The sequence below is a fragment of the Choloepus didactylus genome, chromosome 4 (genome assembly GCF_015220235.1).
Source record: "Choloepus didactylus isolate mChoDid1 chromosome 4, mChoDid1.pri, whole genome shotgun sequence".
Classification (NCBI taxonomy): Eukaryota; Metazoa; Chordata; class Mammalia; order Pilosa; family Megalonychidae; genus Choloepus; species Choloepus didactylus.
The window spans coordinates 104,291,176-104,306,396 of NC_051310.1; the positions used below are offsets into that span (position 1 = coordinate 104,291,176).

The window sequence follows — 15,221 nt, forward strand, 5'->3', positions numbered from 1 at the left end:
AGGAATAATAGCTGAGAGCAGCCACCATCTACGGAGCACCTACTGGTGCCAGGCACTGGGCCAAGAACTTCCACATGCATTATCTTATTCCATGCCCACAATGACCCTGTAAAGTAGGTGCTATTATCATCCCTACTTTTCTGAGTCAGAGAAACAATAGAAAATTAACCTTTTTTTTTCTTTGCAAGAAAGCCAATTCAGGAAAAAATAAAAATGTTTATGGGCTCTTCATCCCTGCTCAGAGAGGTTAAGTAACTTGCCCAAGGTCACGCTGCTAGCGCATTAAATGATCATCCCAGGAAGCATTAGATTAAGGGCCAAAATAATGCTTCTGTTTTTCCCCACAAACAGGGAAAGGCTGCCTGGAAGGGGGAGGGGAGAATCTAAGCAGAGTCCTAAAGCATAGGACCAGCTGGGCGGATGGTCAGGGAGGTTGTGGGGAAGAGAGGCTGGGTCAATCCCAAACACGGAGGAAGCCTGAGAACCACCCAGAACCTACTTCTCTTGCCTGAGGCAGCCTTTTGGGGATTTACAGACACCAGCCTGCCCCGATGAGCCCAGGCCTTCCTCACAGGACATATAGGCTGCTCCCCTTCCCTCCTACATCCTGGCTGCCTCCGGACACACCCAATGCATCAATATGGACTTTAATTTGAGGTCCTAAAAATGGCTTGGTCCACAATGACAGAAAAAAACATCGCCTTCCTTTTTCTAAATACTGTTTCTGTTAATGAGACCCATAATCTATTAAGCAGCCACATCCCAAATGGAGCTACTATGTCCTAACACTCATGGCTCAAATACATCCCAAGGACCTAAGACCAGAAGCTCATTTTCTATTTTTAGGCCATCCCTTAGTATCACAGCTTCCACAAAAGCGATGGGTAGGACCTCTGGATCCACTTTCGCAGTAAAACATCTGCTTTATCCCAGGCAGCTGTATTCCCACCCTCCAGAAGGCCCCTGTGAACACACCTCAGGGAGAGCATGGAGAGCAAGCAAAGCCACAGTACCCAAAACATCTTCACTGGACCTGATTCAAGCGTCCTCATGAGCAAGCCCCAACCGCCATCTCACCCCATCTCCCTTGGCCCCTTGGCCACCTCTAGTTCAACATCTCTAATCCCCTCTCATCTGAAATTTTTTGATTGCATCATCTATAGTCACTAACTCCCATACTTTACCACCCAATAATTTGGCCCCCGTCCCCGAACAAACTGCCCCTGTTAAATCACCTGTAGCCTCCTCAGTTTCAAGGCCAATGGACAGTTTCCGTTCCTTCTCTCACAGCCCCTTTCCACAGATTTTGAACCTCCAAAACCTCTCTTTCCTGGGCCTACACAACTCCCTACTTTCCTGGTCCTTCTCCAACTTCTCTGACCATTCCTTCTCCATTTCACTCATGGACTCTTCTCCAAGGTTCCAGCCTGGACTTGCTGCCTTCATTACTAGTTTATACATTTTCCCTGTTTAATCTCATCCCACCTAGTGATGATTAAAAAAAAATTATTCTCAAGCCCAGGCCTCTTTCCCTGAGCACTTATCCATGTACTCAGCTGTCTTCTGGACATCTCCACCTGTCCCAAACTGGACTCCTCATCTTCTCCCCAGACCTGTTCTTCCCCTTTATTCTCTATCAACTGGTGGCACAACCACCTGCCAGCCTCCCAAGCTATATGTCAGAGTCATCCTGGACTCTTCCTCCCCTCAAAATGCACTCCGTCTCTAAGTCCTGCCATGTTTTCCTATGTTTGCCACTCTGGTCCCCTCTCTCTCAACTCCACTATTGTACCAAACTCCCAACTAGTCTCCTTGCCTCTAACCTGGCCTTCAAATCCACTATCCACAGGCCACCAAAGGGATTCCTCAAGAAGGCAAGCAGGATCAGATTCCTCCCCAACATCGTAACTCCCACTGCCCACAGAATAAAATCAAAGTTCCTAACCACTGCCTCCAAGTCTCTCCATGACCCAGTCTTCCTCTAGTCCCACTTTCCACAAAACTGTCAAAACTGTATTTCTAAAAGGCACAGTTGACTCAACCCCTCTCATAGATTTCTACTTTGAGCCTTTGCTCCCACCTTCCTCCTTGCCTGGAATGTTCACCCCCACCTCCCCCATGCTGACAGTCACCTGGGTAATTCCAACTTCTCCTTGGAAATAGCAGCTCAGGTTGCCTCTGTGGGAGAGCTGCCCAGCTCCTGGCTTAGGCTAGGCTTCCAGAGCTACCACTGCATCCAGAATTTGCCTTGGTCATGCGTTTACCAGCCCTCAGTTTACTCAGGTGTCCACACCTGAGCCCTGAGTTTTGTTTTTCCTTCCTGCAACCCCAGAGCCTAGCATGGGGCCTAGTACACTGAAGGTGCTTAATAAATGTTGAGGAAATGGACAAATAGCTTCATGAAGTCATCTTTGTCCCAATGCATACCGGTCATCTGCTGAAGCCTCCAACTCTAGTCCTCCAACCAACACAGCAGGTGCTCAAGGGAGTTTGGTTGTATTCTATTTTCCGAATTAATCTGATTTAAGGCAAGGTCGGGGATACTTTGAAGTATGAAAGGGGTCCAAGAAGAGGGTCTGGATACGGATAATTTAGGCAAAAGGGAAGCTTGGGGTGCACCGCAGTGGGGGAAGGGGGCAATGCAAGTGACCGGAAAAGTGGGAATGGAACTAAGTCCCTAGCGCGTTGCCCCTCTGCACCCCGAGTCCCGCCGACTCTGCGGGTTTTGTCCGCTTCCAGACCCTCGAGCGCAGGACCCTCCTCGCTCGCCGCGGTGGTGAGACCCCCCGGCTCGCGCGCTCAGGGCTCAGCGCTGGGAGGCGTGCGTGTCGCTTTAAAAGCTCCCTCCCGGCGCGCGGGGCCGGCCCCTTCCCTGACAGCGCCGAGGCGAGCGGAGCCCGAGCGAGCCGGGCGGCCTTTGAGGGAGCCAGCGCCCGCCCGGGCGGCCAGTCCGGCGTGGGGCGAGGGGTGGCCGGGCGGCAGGGCGGGCCGGGGGAGGCCGGGGCGCGGGCAGCGCGGCGACGCGGCGCTCGGGGAGCCGGCCCAGGCCCGCGGAGCCCGGCGGGGCAAGGCAGGGCGAGGCAGCGGAGGGAGGCCCAACCCCGACCCGGCGCCTGCTTGCCCCACCGGCAGCGACCCGGGTCCCGGCCGAGGTCTGTCGAGGCTGTGAGCAGAGAGCGAACCGGCAGGAGGCAGCTGGAGCCGAGCGGAGGCTGCGAGCCCCGTGCGCCCCGGCTCGGCCCGGCCCGGCCCGCTGCGCGCCCCCTCCCCTCCGCTCCCCTCGCCTCCTCCCCTCGGCTCGGCGCGCTCCCGCCCGGGCCCCCTCCAGCCCGGCTGGGGCCCCCTGCCTCGCGCGCTCGCGGCGCGGCCCGGCGGGAACGGGGTCCCCCGCGGCCGGCACCGGCCCTGCCCCCGGGGCCCCGGCGGATTCCGGACCTTTCCGAACGTGGACTGGGCAGTGGGAGCGTCCTCGCCCCCGGCGGACCGCGGGCTGGGCTGAGCGGACCCTCGCGGCCGCTCCGGACGCCGCGGGTTCCCGAGCGCGGACATTCCGGGTCCGGGCTGAGCGTCCCGGGCAACGGGCGGTGCCAGCTCACTCCGAGCAGGGCAAGGCAGACCTCGGCGAAGCCCGGACCCGGCCGGTCTGGACTGGACAGAGCGCATCCCGGACGGTGCCGGACCCGGAGAATGCCGGGCTTGGGCTGAGGGGGTACCGGCGCCCTCCGATCCCTCTGACTTTGGCTCGCGCGCTGGGACCGGACCGGTGTCACCTCGGTCGCCCTGCGCCCGGGTCACCTGTGGCCTCGGAGCCCCGAGCCGGCCGGACCCTCGCTCATTCCCAGCCCGGAGCCTGGCGGGGGTTGGGGAGATTTTTCCTGCCCCCTTCTTTGGAGTGCGGAGGCCCTGCCCCCTCCCATCGCCCAGATGTCTCCCGCGGTGGCTTCTTCGAGGACCTCCCTGAGGCCAGGGGGCGAAGGGTCCAGAGAAAGAAGCCCTCCTTAGGGGAGCCTTGGGGGCCCCCCAACCTCGTCTTGGGGCTTGGCCCCCGACGCGCTTGGAGGGAAGGCCGGTGTCCCCACCCTCGGTGAGTCCGGGAAGCCAGGGTTTTAAGGGAAGGCGGGGCTGGGGGAAGGAGGGTCTGCTGGGAACGAGGGCACCATAGGGGCACTGGGAGGGAGGCCAGATGACAGGAGAGGCCCTCTGGTGAACCAGCGGAGCCAGGCCTGGCTGGGGGAGGGGGCCTCCATGAGCGTGCCCCATCGCAGGCAGAGGACTTCTGCCTTTGAAACAGGGGCCTCCCTCCTTCCCTTCTAGAGGAGGGGCTGTGCTACAGTAGGCCATTGGCCTCCATCACCGCTCCCCACAAAATAAATAAATCTATCCCCAGCGATGGCGGTGCAGGAGGAGGAGAGGAGGCAGGCAGTGGCATTGCCGGCTGGTGCTGCAGCCTGGGAGGGCTGACGCCAAGCCTGCTTTCTCTGCAGGGGGCTGCCCTCCTGCAATCCAGCTCCCTTCCCAGAGCTACCCACATCTGGAGCCCCCTCCACATCTAGAAGACCTGGGCCAACACCCCTCTGCAAGTGTCAATTGCTCCTTGAGTCCCTCTGCCTTCCCAACTGCCTAGGAGTTGTGAGGGGGTTACTGCTGTCCCCCCTACCCCTAATCCCAAGGGCATCTCTTACCCTTAGCCCCTGCAGCGACATCCCCCTGCCTCTGTGTCCAGGCTTACCCAGAGATCAGCTCTGCCCAGCCACAGGCACTTCAAGTCCTGGAGGCCACTCCTGAGACCCAAGGCCCTTCCCTCTGTCTCCCTGTGTCCTCACCTTGACCCTCTCTGTCAGACCTTGTCCCCCTCTGGGTGTCCCATTCCCCACCCAGAGACAGAGGAGGTGGGGGTGGCAGAGGGCAAGGCTGGGTGAGGGCTGCCCAGGGCCAGGGTGGGCTGGGGGGCCGTTAAGATGTGGAGCTCTGCCCGGCCGAGGGGGGCTCCGCGGAGGCAGACGCAGCGTGTGCCTGGCTGGGGGGAATATGGGCAGGCCCGCAGCCACGTGGTGAAGGATGAACATTCGGGGCACCCCGGACCTCGGGCAGCCCAGTGACGACCCCAGCAGTGGCGGCGAACGAGAGCGGATTCGACAGCGCATGAAGATGGTTATCGGGCAGCTTGAGGGCATCCTGCGGGAGCTCAAGGAGGTGGCCAAGGAGCTAAGGGAGGTGAGTGAGGGGTAAACTGGAAGCCCACAGACCCTAGACCCACCTTCCCGGGCTTAGTACAAAAATGTACACTCACGTGTGTGTTTGAGTGTGTTTGTGCCCAGGGCTGTGTGTATGTGTGCTACCCGCAGGGTGCCTCCCTTCTCTTGTTCTTCTTTTCCCCAAATCTGCTTTGCTGACAATCTCACCATATCCTAGGGCTGGAGAGCCTCGGGGCTGCGGAGGCTGCCCAGGCAGCACGTCGGTGGGCCCACAGCTCTGTGGTTAGCTCTCAGGGAGGCCTGTCAAGGACTGAATCCCAGCTCATTCTCTTGGTGGGAGATAATCTTCTGGGACCCAGGCTGCCCTTGACCTCACTATCTGCCTCCTAGATTCTGACATGGTCACAAGGGGCCCTAGTAGAGTATGGATGGCTCTACTGAGGCAGTCTCCACTGCTGGAGGCCTGGCTCAGAGCATTCTCCCAGAGAGCACACAAGTGCTCAGAACCTTTGATCCTGGAAGAACTGAAGCCGGCTTTACCCTCCCTGCCCTGAGGTGAGAATGGGTGGGAGGAGATGCTAATGCGTAGCAGCGTTCTTTGTGTACATTGGCAGGGGCCATTCTCTAAGGAATCTCCTATAAGGAACTTGTCCCCATCCCACAGTTGCCGAGAGATGCTGGGACTGTGTGTGTGTTCCTCTCCTCTTTCTCTTTCTAAGTGGAGCCGGGTTTAATTACTGCTTCCCACATCACCAGGGTAATTAGGTACACATGTCCTCGGCCCTGCCCCCTGGGCTGTGTTTGAGCCCAGAAGGCATGACTAGTGTTCTGAGCCGCTGGCCTGAATTTGCCCGTTGGGTGCCATTATGCCAACCAGGTGGGCTTTAGGCAAGTTTCAACTCCTTGTAACCAGGCCCCTGCAGAGATGGCAGGGAGAGTGATTGAGCTGGAATTATGGGCCCTGGTTCTCCCTGGCCAGCTGTGCGGGGAGGCTAGGGGCTCTAGGAGGGCTGAGGCGGCGAGTGATGGTGGGTACCAACTCCAGGCTGGCAGAGTGGCATTCCAACCTGTGGTTGAAGGCAGCTCTGTTCACAGTGGAGGGGTTTATGGAGATGCCAGAGCAGGAGCTGAGGTTGGACAGCCGCATGGAGGGTCAGCCTCATGGAGCCTGCCAGGAGGTCCTTTCTCAGGATGTGGGAATGGCTGTTGCTTCAGAGAGTGAGAGGTGGTGCCGCTTCTCTGCAAGGACTGGGCTGGCCAGGATCTGTGCCGAGCACAACTTTGGGGAGTACGGTTTGGAGGTCAGAGGCCAGATGACCCTGAGTACTCTCCCCCACTCCCCACAACTTCGTAGGTCCAAACAGCTGCACATCCCAACACCACCACCACCAACCTCAATTTCAGATGCTCTGGGGTTTGGTCGGGGCCATGGGAGCTGTCCAGAGTCCCAGTGCTGGGCAGGGGCATGGGATGCATGCCCTAGCAGGCCCAGTTGGAAAGAGCTGGAGTTGACTCTAATCCTGGGTAGCAGCTTAGGCACAGCTCAGAGTCTGCTCCCAACTGTGCATCTTCAAGGTACCTGCCCTCCTCCCCACCAGCATAGCCATCTGGAGCCTGAAGGCATCTCACAGGTAGTCCAGACCAGCCCTGTCCATTTACTGTTGAAGAAACTGAGGATCAGAGAGGAATAAGCACTTGCCTAAAGTCACACAGACTACCGGTAGCAGAACTAGGCTTAGAACTCAGGTTCCTGGTGCCTAGCCTGGAGCGACCTATTTGCATTTTGGCAGGGGCCTTCTAGAGATGATACCTGAAGCTCCCGCCATGATGCTATGAGGGGGTGCCCTACAAGGGGTGAGGCAGGAGGATCTAAAGCACTCGGATTTATTTTCAGAACTTTTAAATGTCCTCTCTCTTCTCAGCACACACACTCACACACTCCCATGTCCCTATCAGCAGAGCTTCAGGTTCACAGGCTGTGCCAGCCCAGGGGCCTGAGCCAGGATGGAGAAAGACAAGTCCCCTCCCCCGACACACCCTGTAGGCCATGTGCCTCCACCCGAGACTTTGGCAGGTTGCTACAGCAACAAGAGTCTACCCCGTATGCCACCCGCCCGCCTGCCCGCCCGCTGCCAATGGCACCCAGCTGGGAGAAGGGGTGCAAGCCTCAGAGCTCCCTCATCTCCCAGGCAGGGTCTGGACATGGGGTGATGGGCCAAGGACAGTGTAGGGAAAGGCAAGTGAGGCTCTGGGAGGCCCGAGCAGAAGAGGAGATGCCATAACTGGATTCTGATGGGAAGGATTTTTCAGGGATGGGGTTACCAAGCAGAGGTACCAGGCCCTGATTTGGGGAAAAGGGTTGCATTGCAGCCCTCCTGCTCCCTGGAACCTGTGATCTTGGCTCTTGGACCTCCACTGGGGCTGTAAAGCTGGATCTGCCTGGCTTTCCTTCTCAGCACTTTGTTTAGCATTTTCTTTTGGGGGCATGGGTAGGCCCAAGGTCGAGAGGGTGGCGGGCACTTTCTCCCTCATCACACCCCATGCCCCAGACAGCACCAGTTCAGGGCCCACCAGCTGGGTACTCATCTTAGGAGGGCAAAGCACTTAGATGCAGAGATAGAACTCACCCAAGACTGTCAGGGGACAGCAATGGGATGCTTCACGAAGGAGCAAAGCCAGCAAAGAGGAAGAGCTTAGCATTATCTCCAACTCCAGGCAGGGCTCCCCTTCCCCAGATCCCAGCCACCACGGATCATGGCAGACTCTACTCATTTTCAGGCAAACAGCCTGAAATTCATAGGAAGAGGAAAGATACCAAAGCACCTCCCTTCCCAGGCCCCTGAGCCTCAGTTTGCTCATCTCTGAGATGGAGATGATGGTAACTTGCATCTCACAATAACCTTACAAAGGTTTATTGAGGGCCAGCACCTACTCAGACACCTGAAGGGTCTGGAGTTCCCTCTCCCGTGCCATCCCCATCCTCTCCAACCTCTGCCACCAGCTCCCTGGGTGATTTGGATCAAGTCCTAACCCATGGTTGGGGAGAGTAGTTTAAAGGACTAAAGGTGAGGAATATGAAAGTGCTTTGAAAACTTCAGTTGTGCTGCAAAGGGGTATGACGGTCAATTGTTAATTAGCCCTCATCTCTCCTAGGTTCCCCAATACTCCAGAGTTCCAGTCCAATCCCAGCAGACTCTCTATGCCCCCAGCCCCTCAACATTTGGATCTTAGCTTGAAGGCTAAGAGAATGGGCTCTGCAGCCAGATTTCTCTGTTTCAAACCCCAGCTCCACCCCTTCTTAACTGTGTGAACTTGGGAAAATTCCTTTATCCTCTCTGTGGTTCAGTTTTCTCTACCATAAAATAAGGATAATAAATTTTACGTTCCCCTCCCAGGGTTGCTATGAGAACTAAATGAGCTAATATATGTAAAGTACATAGCACAGCGATGGGCATGAAGTTAGCTCCATATCTGTTAGATATTGTTAATGAATTGTTATAGCACTGGCCTGATCCTCAGCCATTTTGTTTTGTTTTGTTTTATGGAGTCACATTTGCTTCTTTGCCATGATCAGGGAGGTCAGGGCCAGGAGCCCCACTTCTGGCTGGCAGAGGCCCTTTAGTTTCTCCTGCAGTAAGCAGTCTCACTCTCTGCTGGCAGGGAAAGGGGATAGAGAGTGAAAGTGGCAGGGGTGTCTAAGATACTTTTGAACAGAGAACCCAAAGGATTTGAGGGAAGAAGCCAAATGCATATCTATGGATGCGCATTCCAAGCAGTGGGAACAGCCAGGGCAAAGGCCCTGAGGTGGGAGTGTGCTTGGCATGCTCAAGAACAGCAAAGAAGCTGGTCCAGCTGGAGTGGAGTGAATAAGGAGGAGAAAAGGTCAAAGAGAGAGCAGGGAGCCAGGTTGCATTGAGTTTCTTGGGCTGTGGTATGGATTTAGATTTTGTTCTGAGTGAGAATCCTACACTACTGTCTAGGAATCTCCTGGTTGTGTTACTGGGTGAGAATCTGCCTCCCCACTGTTCCCCCCTGTTCCTTACCACCCAGGAGCTTTCTAGGGCAGGGTCAAGGGCCCTCATCCTTGGCTTTCAGGTGTTGGCCTCCTCCTCCTCCATTATCCCCTTCCCGGGATGTCACTCATCATGGGCTGGACACATAAGGGAGCCCACCTGTACTTGCATTGACCTCTTATACTTCCCACCCCATTGTGACTCTTAGGTAGGACGTAACTTAAGGGCATAGGGGCCCTCGTATCCTGAGCACCTCAGGAGGGTGGGGAGGGGGAGGGGGAGTGGTAGAAGGTGGGCAAAAGTCTTCCCTGGCCTGGGGTGGTGGTAGAGGAGCTCCCAATCCGTTTGCACAGGAGACAGCCAAGGTGACAGCCTGTTCACTGTCTGCCCAATTGTGCAGTCCCTTCAGCAAGGTGCTGTGTATGAAGGTGGCAGGGAAAGCCACGGCCGTGTGAGCGTGAGATAAATGTGGCCCGGCCAGGCAGCAGCTGGAGCAGGAGAGGCTGGGGACCACAGAGCCTCTGCCAAAGTGGGTCAGCTCCATCACCCGCAGCTCGGCAAGAATTGCATGGATTTTTTTTATTATTATTTTTTTCTCACCTTCCTTTCCTCCCTTTTCCCTTTGCGTTCTGCTCCTCCAGATGGAGTCACCCATGCTCCCAGGCCAATTAAGCCAAATTGCAGGATGAGATTCATGAATCATGGTCAGCTCATCCACTTCCCGTGCACCACCCCACCCCAGCTTGAGCCCCCCCAGGAAGATAATAAATAACGTAATCACAGAATTAAAAAATAATCAGTAGTCATAAATAATGCAGAATCCCAGTTATGTAACCAGCTGCCCGGGGAGCTAGGAGGGAGGGAAGGAGGTAGCAGCTTGTCAGGAGAGGTGAGGGGGCCAGAGGTGAGGACAGGGGGAGGGTGCCAGTGCCAGGACTTTGGAGCCCCCAGACCTGGCTCTGGAGCCTTAAGGAACACAGAAGTGCTGTCTATGGGGAAGGGGCTCAGCCAGGGCTCTCTGGGGCCATGCAGTATTGGGGTATCCAGGACTGCAGTGCTCTTCTTCGTCAAAGAAGCTCCTAGCAGTTTTTATCAAGCCCTCTGTCTCAACTCATCCACTCATTTGACGGTCATTTATAAAGAATGTGCCGAGCCCTGTATCCTGTTTCCTGCCAGGATGGGGATACAAGGGTGGGCCAGACAGACCCAGTCCCGCCCATCAGGGGGCTTACTGTCTAGTGAAAAGACAGACATCAACCACCTCATAACACATACACACATACAGTTTTAGCAGTGACAGATAGGTTAAGAAGAGATGCAGGGTGCTTTGAGAGCCTTCCCTAGGGGGCCTGACCTCCACCAGGGTTGGGGAAGGCTTCCCAGAGGAAGTGATGATGGAGTGAGTTGTAAAGGAAGGAGGGCCCTCCAGGTAAGGCCCAGAGGCAGAGGTGAGCAGAAGTGTGTGGGGGTGGAGAGGAGGCAGGCCAGGCAGGACAGAGGCTGCTTGCTGGAGAGGACAGGGCCTCTGGATGGATTTGGAGGGGAATTGTGTTTGGGAGACTCAGGAGTTTGGGAGGCAGTGAAGGGCTGGAAACAGAGGGGTGACGTGATTAGAAAGTTCTCTGGGTGCAGCATGGGGCAGGAGCTGGGCAGGAAGCTGCTGGCAGTGGGCACACGCAGTTGTTCAGCCGAGGGGGCCTAAGGCTGTGCCCAGGACAGAGGTTGGGGATGCCCCTGGGACAGGGTCTGAGACCCCCAGTGGGTTCTGTCCCAGCCCTCAGGCCTGGCCTTCCTCTTTAGATTGCTCCCTCTGGCCTCCTGAGAGTGTAATTCTTGATGTGTAGGGGCCAAGCCCAGGAATCAGGACTCCCAACTTCTGGCCTCAGCTCAGCCCCTTCCTGCTTCTCTGTCAGCAGCACAGTGAGACTCAGCCTTGTCTCCAGTCCCTTGGCTTTGAGGGTCTATGATTCTGACTTCATGGCTCCACTTCTCCCTCCTGTCTCTCTCCCCCTCTCTTTCCTTCTGTGTATATAATTATTTCCCTGCATTCCAAGACAATCCCAAATTACATGTAGGCAAAATGATTATTAAATCTCTGAGGGAAATCACAGATTTCAAGACATCCAGAGCAGAGAGGCAGGTAGCGGGGGGCCTGCCCAAACCTGCCCTCCCCATTGGCCCCTTGAAATGAAGCCCCAGGGAGGGCAGCTGGGTGTGGGGGCAGACCAGCCCTGGGTGCAAGCCGTATGCCCTCGTGCACATCACTTCCCTTTCTGGGCCTCACTTGTGTCATTTATCAAGTTGGTGTGAGCAGGCCCACCTACTAGCCTGGGCCAGATTTGCCTGTGAGCCTCACAGCCATTGGGCTTCTCTCTTCGATCCTCTTCTGCTTCTGTTCTGTCTAGAGACAGCCCTGCTTTACACAAACCCTTGTGCTAGAGTTTGAAAGATCCAGTACCTCCCTGTTATCCTGCAGCTGGACCTGAGGCATGATAGGGCTCGTCCAACACTGTGAGATCATGGCCAAGTCATTTAACGCCAGATTCCCCCCTGGCATTGACCCAGGCCCCCAACCCCCACCCTCAGGCAGCAGCGAACTCTGAACAGCCTCACTTGCTCAGAGGAGCCTAATCTGAGGGTGTGGCTATTGCAGAGGCTAAAGGGCCTCTCCTGAGGCCCCCAGTGCCCTGCCTGCTGTGTCTTCCCTGGCTTAAACCCCCAGGTTCCTAGGCCAGTGGTTCTCAAAGCTCAGTCCCTGGATCAGCAGCAGAAGCACCCCCTGGGAACTTGTCAGATCCACACTTTCTCAAGCCCCATCCTGAACTTCTGAGTTGGAAACTCTGGGGGAGTGAGCTGATGCACAGGCAAGTTCCAGAGCTCCTGCCAGCTCTCAGGTGGTCAGTGGGTTGAGCGAGGGCTTCTGTGGAGTAGGAGGAGTCATCGCGGGGCAAGGGGAATAAGAAGGGGTGGCCAGATTGGTGGCCTCCCCATTGCCTGCCCGAGCCCAGCAATCACAGAAGCACCTCAGAGGGGTGTGCAGTTTTTGCAGGGGTGCTGCAGCGGCAGGCAGCTCAGCTCCCTCAGTGACTAGCACCTCATACTCATCTGTAAACGCGGCAGATGATGGTCCTACAGGCGGTGCTGAGGACTCAAGGGATGGAAAGCCTGACACAGGTAGGTCCTTGGGAGATGGGGGATGGTTCACTTTCATCACCAACAGTCCCCAGAGCTCTTTCCCTGCCCTTCTCGCTGTTCCTGGTGATGCTCTGGTGAGGCCAGAAGGCTGGGATTATCGTACCCACTTGGTGGTGAATGAAGTTGGGGACCAGAGAGGTTCTGTGACTTGCCCCAAGCTAAGTTTGGCTCCCAGGTGTCGTGACTCCCCCAGCTCTTTCACGAGCTCAGCCAAGTGGCCCTGCATGGGGCTGTGGGGAGTGGGCATCTCTAGGTTGACACCCAAAGCAGCCTCTCAAGTCACCCCTAAAAGCATGGAATCCATCTCAGGGACACAAGGAATCCTAGAGATAAGCCAGCCCAGCCTTCCTCCCCACTGACCTGGAGAGGGGCGGCAACTGACCAAGGTCACCTCGTGGGTCACTGACTCCTGACCAAGCAGGCCTCCTGCTGACCCTCACCCCTTTTGCCCTTGCTTTCCTCCATCACTTTGGGACACTCACCACCCCCACTCCTTGCTGAACACCCAGCACATCCCTGGACAGCAGTAGTCCTCAGTAAAAATGTTTGATGAATTAAGGAATTAATTAGTGAATTAATTAACTGACTGCGCCGGCCGCAGGTGAAGAACACTGGGTTGGCGCTGGCAGCTAGGTTCTGGTGGTGACAACTCGCTGTGCACCTCCTTGTCTCTGGGTCTCTGTCGCTCTGTCACTCCAGGCCCCTTGCTTTTGCTTTGGTTGTTTTGTTGAATTGTTTTTGTCTGGAACGTTCTGTCTCCCTGCTCATGCTCTGACATCAGCCGGTGCCTCTGACTGGGTTTCCTGACCACCCTCCTCCCCACCCCCACTGTCCTCCTCCCTGGTTTGTGCTGTGGCCCAGGCAAGGGGGTGTCCTCAGGCAGGGCCACCCGCATGGAGGTCTGCCGGCTGCAGCCACCGAGAGCTTTGCTTTATGCAGGGTGGGGCAGGGTGCAGTGACCTCAGCAGCTGAGCTACACCCTGAGATCATTTAACAAGCAGCTTTTGACCCAGGATAGATGGTTTCTTTATTGCTTACCAAATAATGCTTGCTTTATTTCTTCTCCCAACAAGCCAGGATTGATCTCTGCTCATCAGTGTGTGGGGAAGGGGAAGGAGGGAGGAGGCTCCGGAGGTTTGGAGGGGGGACAGCCAGCGCACCTCCGGGAGCTTTGAGTCTCACGTCCCCCAGGCTGCACACCTGCTGTTCTTGTCCTGAGGATGGTGGAGGCCCATGGGGGACAGTCACTGAGCAGCTGACCGGGCTGGGCCAGGAGGCTTTAGGAAGCCCCAGCAGGGTCTTCCTTCTGGTCACTCCATATCTTTTCCCCTCTGAGTCTGGGTGGGCTGCTGAGTGGGTTTGCCGGAGTCCCTCGACCCCTTTTAGATGGCCCCTTCTCAAAGAAAGGAAGATCAAGCCCTGACCCCCAGGACAGCAGCTGGTTGCAGGGGAGTGGGGTGTGTGAAGAGACAGGGTGCAGGGCTGGAAGGTGGCTCACCCCGGGGATGGAAGAGTGGGTGGCAGCTCCCCTCATACCCCCCAGGGATTGAGGAGCGGAAGGCAGGTCTTTGGGAATGGCTAGAACAAGCTCTGTTCCACCGGGTCCAATCTGGGCCCTTAACAAGGCAAACAAACCCATGACTCCAAGACCAGCCTCCATCCTGTAGGGTCACCAGCTGGGCCCCAGCAGGGCAGGGCAGGGGCACACTCACGTCTCGGTGATTCCAGGCCCCCACCCAGCCCCTCTCATCTCCTCTCCCCTGCCCTGGCCAGGTGGTGAGCCAGATTGATAAGCTAACCTCAGACTTCGACTTCGAGCTGGAGCCCGACGACTGGACCACGGCGACTGTGAGCAGCACCTCCAGCAGTGACAAGGCGGGCGTGGGCGGCCCCTTTGACCTGGGCCACCTGGACTTCATGACGGCCGACATCCTCTCAGACAGCTGGGAGTTCTGCTCCTTTCTGGACGCCTCCACCCCCTCGGATTCCATGGACGGCCCCGAGTCGGCCCGACCAGGTGCTGGCCCTGACTACCGGCTCATGAACGGCGGCACGCCCATCCCCAATGGGCCCAGGGTGGAGACCCCGGACTCCTCCAGCGAGGAGGCCTTCAGCGCTGGCCCCACCAAGGGCCCGCTAACCCAGCGGACCCCGGGCACGCGGGAGAGGGTGCGGTTCAGTGACAAAGTGCTCTACCACGCACTGTGCTGTGACGACGAGGAGGGGGGCGGCGAGGAGGAGGCGGAGGAGGAGGAGGTGGGCCTGCCCCCCGAGCCTCCCCGCACAGAAGCTCACGCGGGCCCCCTCAAGCCCTCCCCAGCTCCCTACAAGCCAAAGCGCTCCCCACTGACTGGCCGCCGCCCAGGCCCCCCCTTGGTCCCCGAGCAGACCCGGAGGGTCACAAGGAACAGCAGCACCCAGACGGTGTCGGACAAGAGCACGCAGACGGTGCTGCCCTACACGGCCTCCAGACAGAAAGCCAGAGGGAAAAACTAGGGGCCAGGGTGGGCTGGGGGGCGGGGGGCACATAGAGCTATAAATATATATATATATTTAAACAAGCGCAGTCATAATAAAATCTAAAAATGCCAAGGATCTGACCCTGCAGGCCCCACAGCGTGCACGGAGCTCATCTTAGACCCCAGAGATGCCCCCCTCACCTCCTAGGTCCCAGGAAGGGAGGCCAGAACACCATGTCTTCCTTCTTATTGGAGAGCTCCTGAGGGAGGTATGTGAAAGTAAATAAAAATTCCTCTCAAGATGTGGGAGGGGATCGCTGGGGCAGGGAGCAGAATGGTCTGGAAATCCTCTTCCAAGC

The 15,221-nt window shown here is 57.0% G+C and overlaps 1 protein-coding gene across 2 annotated transcripts; it reads left to right on the forward strand.

The window, feature by feature from the left end:
* Positions 1-2,997: 2,997 nt before the first annotated feature.
* INSYN1 (inhibitory synaptic factor 1) lies at positions 2,998-14,978 on the forward strand. Of its 2 annotated transcripts, none has more exons than XM_037833474.1 (3): positions 2,998-4,084; positions 4,485-5,214; positions 14,177-14,970. In XM_037833474.1, exons 2-3 carry the CDS (start codon positions 5,059-5,061, stop codon positions 14,897-14,899), a joined length of 879 nt encoding a protein of 292 aa, XP_037689402.1. In that variant the 5' UTR covers positions 2,998-4,084; positions 4,485-5,058; the 3' UTR covers positions 14,900-14,970. The 2 variants fall into 2 exon arrangements, with proteins under 2 accessions (XP_037689402.1, XP_037689403.1); XM_037833475.1 differs by lacking the exon at positions 2,998-4,084 and adding an exon at positions 5,586-5,750 and having other exon boundaries at positions 5,075-5,214; positions 14,177-14,978.
* The last annotated feature ends 243 nt before the right edge of the window (positions 14,979-15,221 follow it).

What these genes read in the sequence shown, in the direction of transcription:
- INSYN1 (XM_037833474.1), top strand. Translation starts at nt 5,059, where the DNA reads ATGAACATTCGGGGCACCCCGGACCTCGGGCAGCCCAGTGACGACCCC. An exon ending in TGGCCAAGGAGCTAAGGGAG is followed by an intron (nt 5,215 to 14,176) that starts GTGAGTGAGGGG and finishes TGCCCTGGCCAG; the next exon opens with GTGGTGAGCCAGATTGATAA.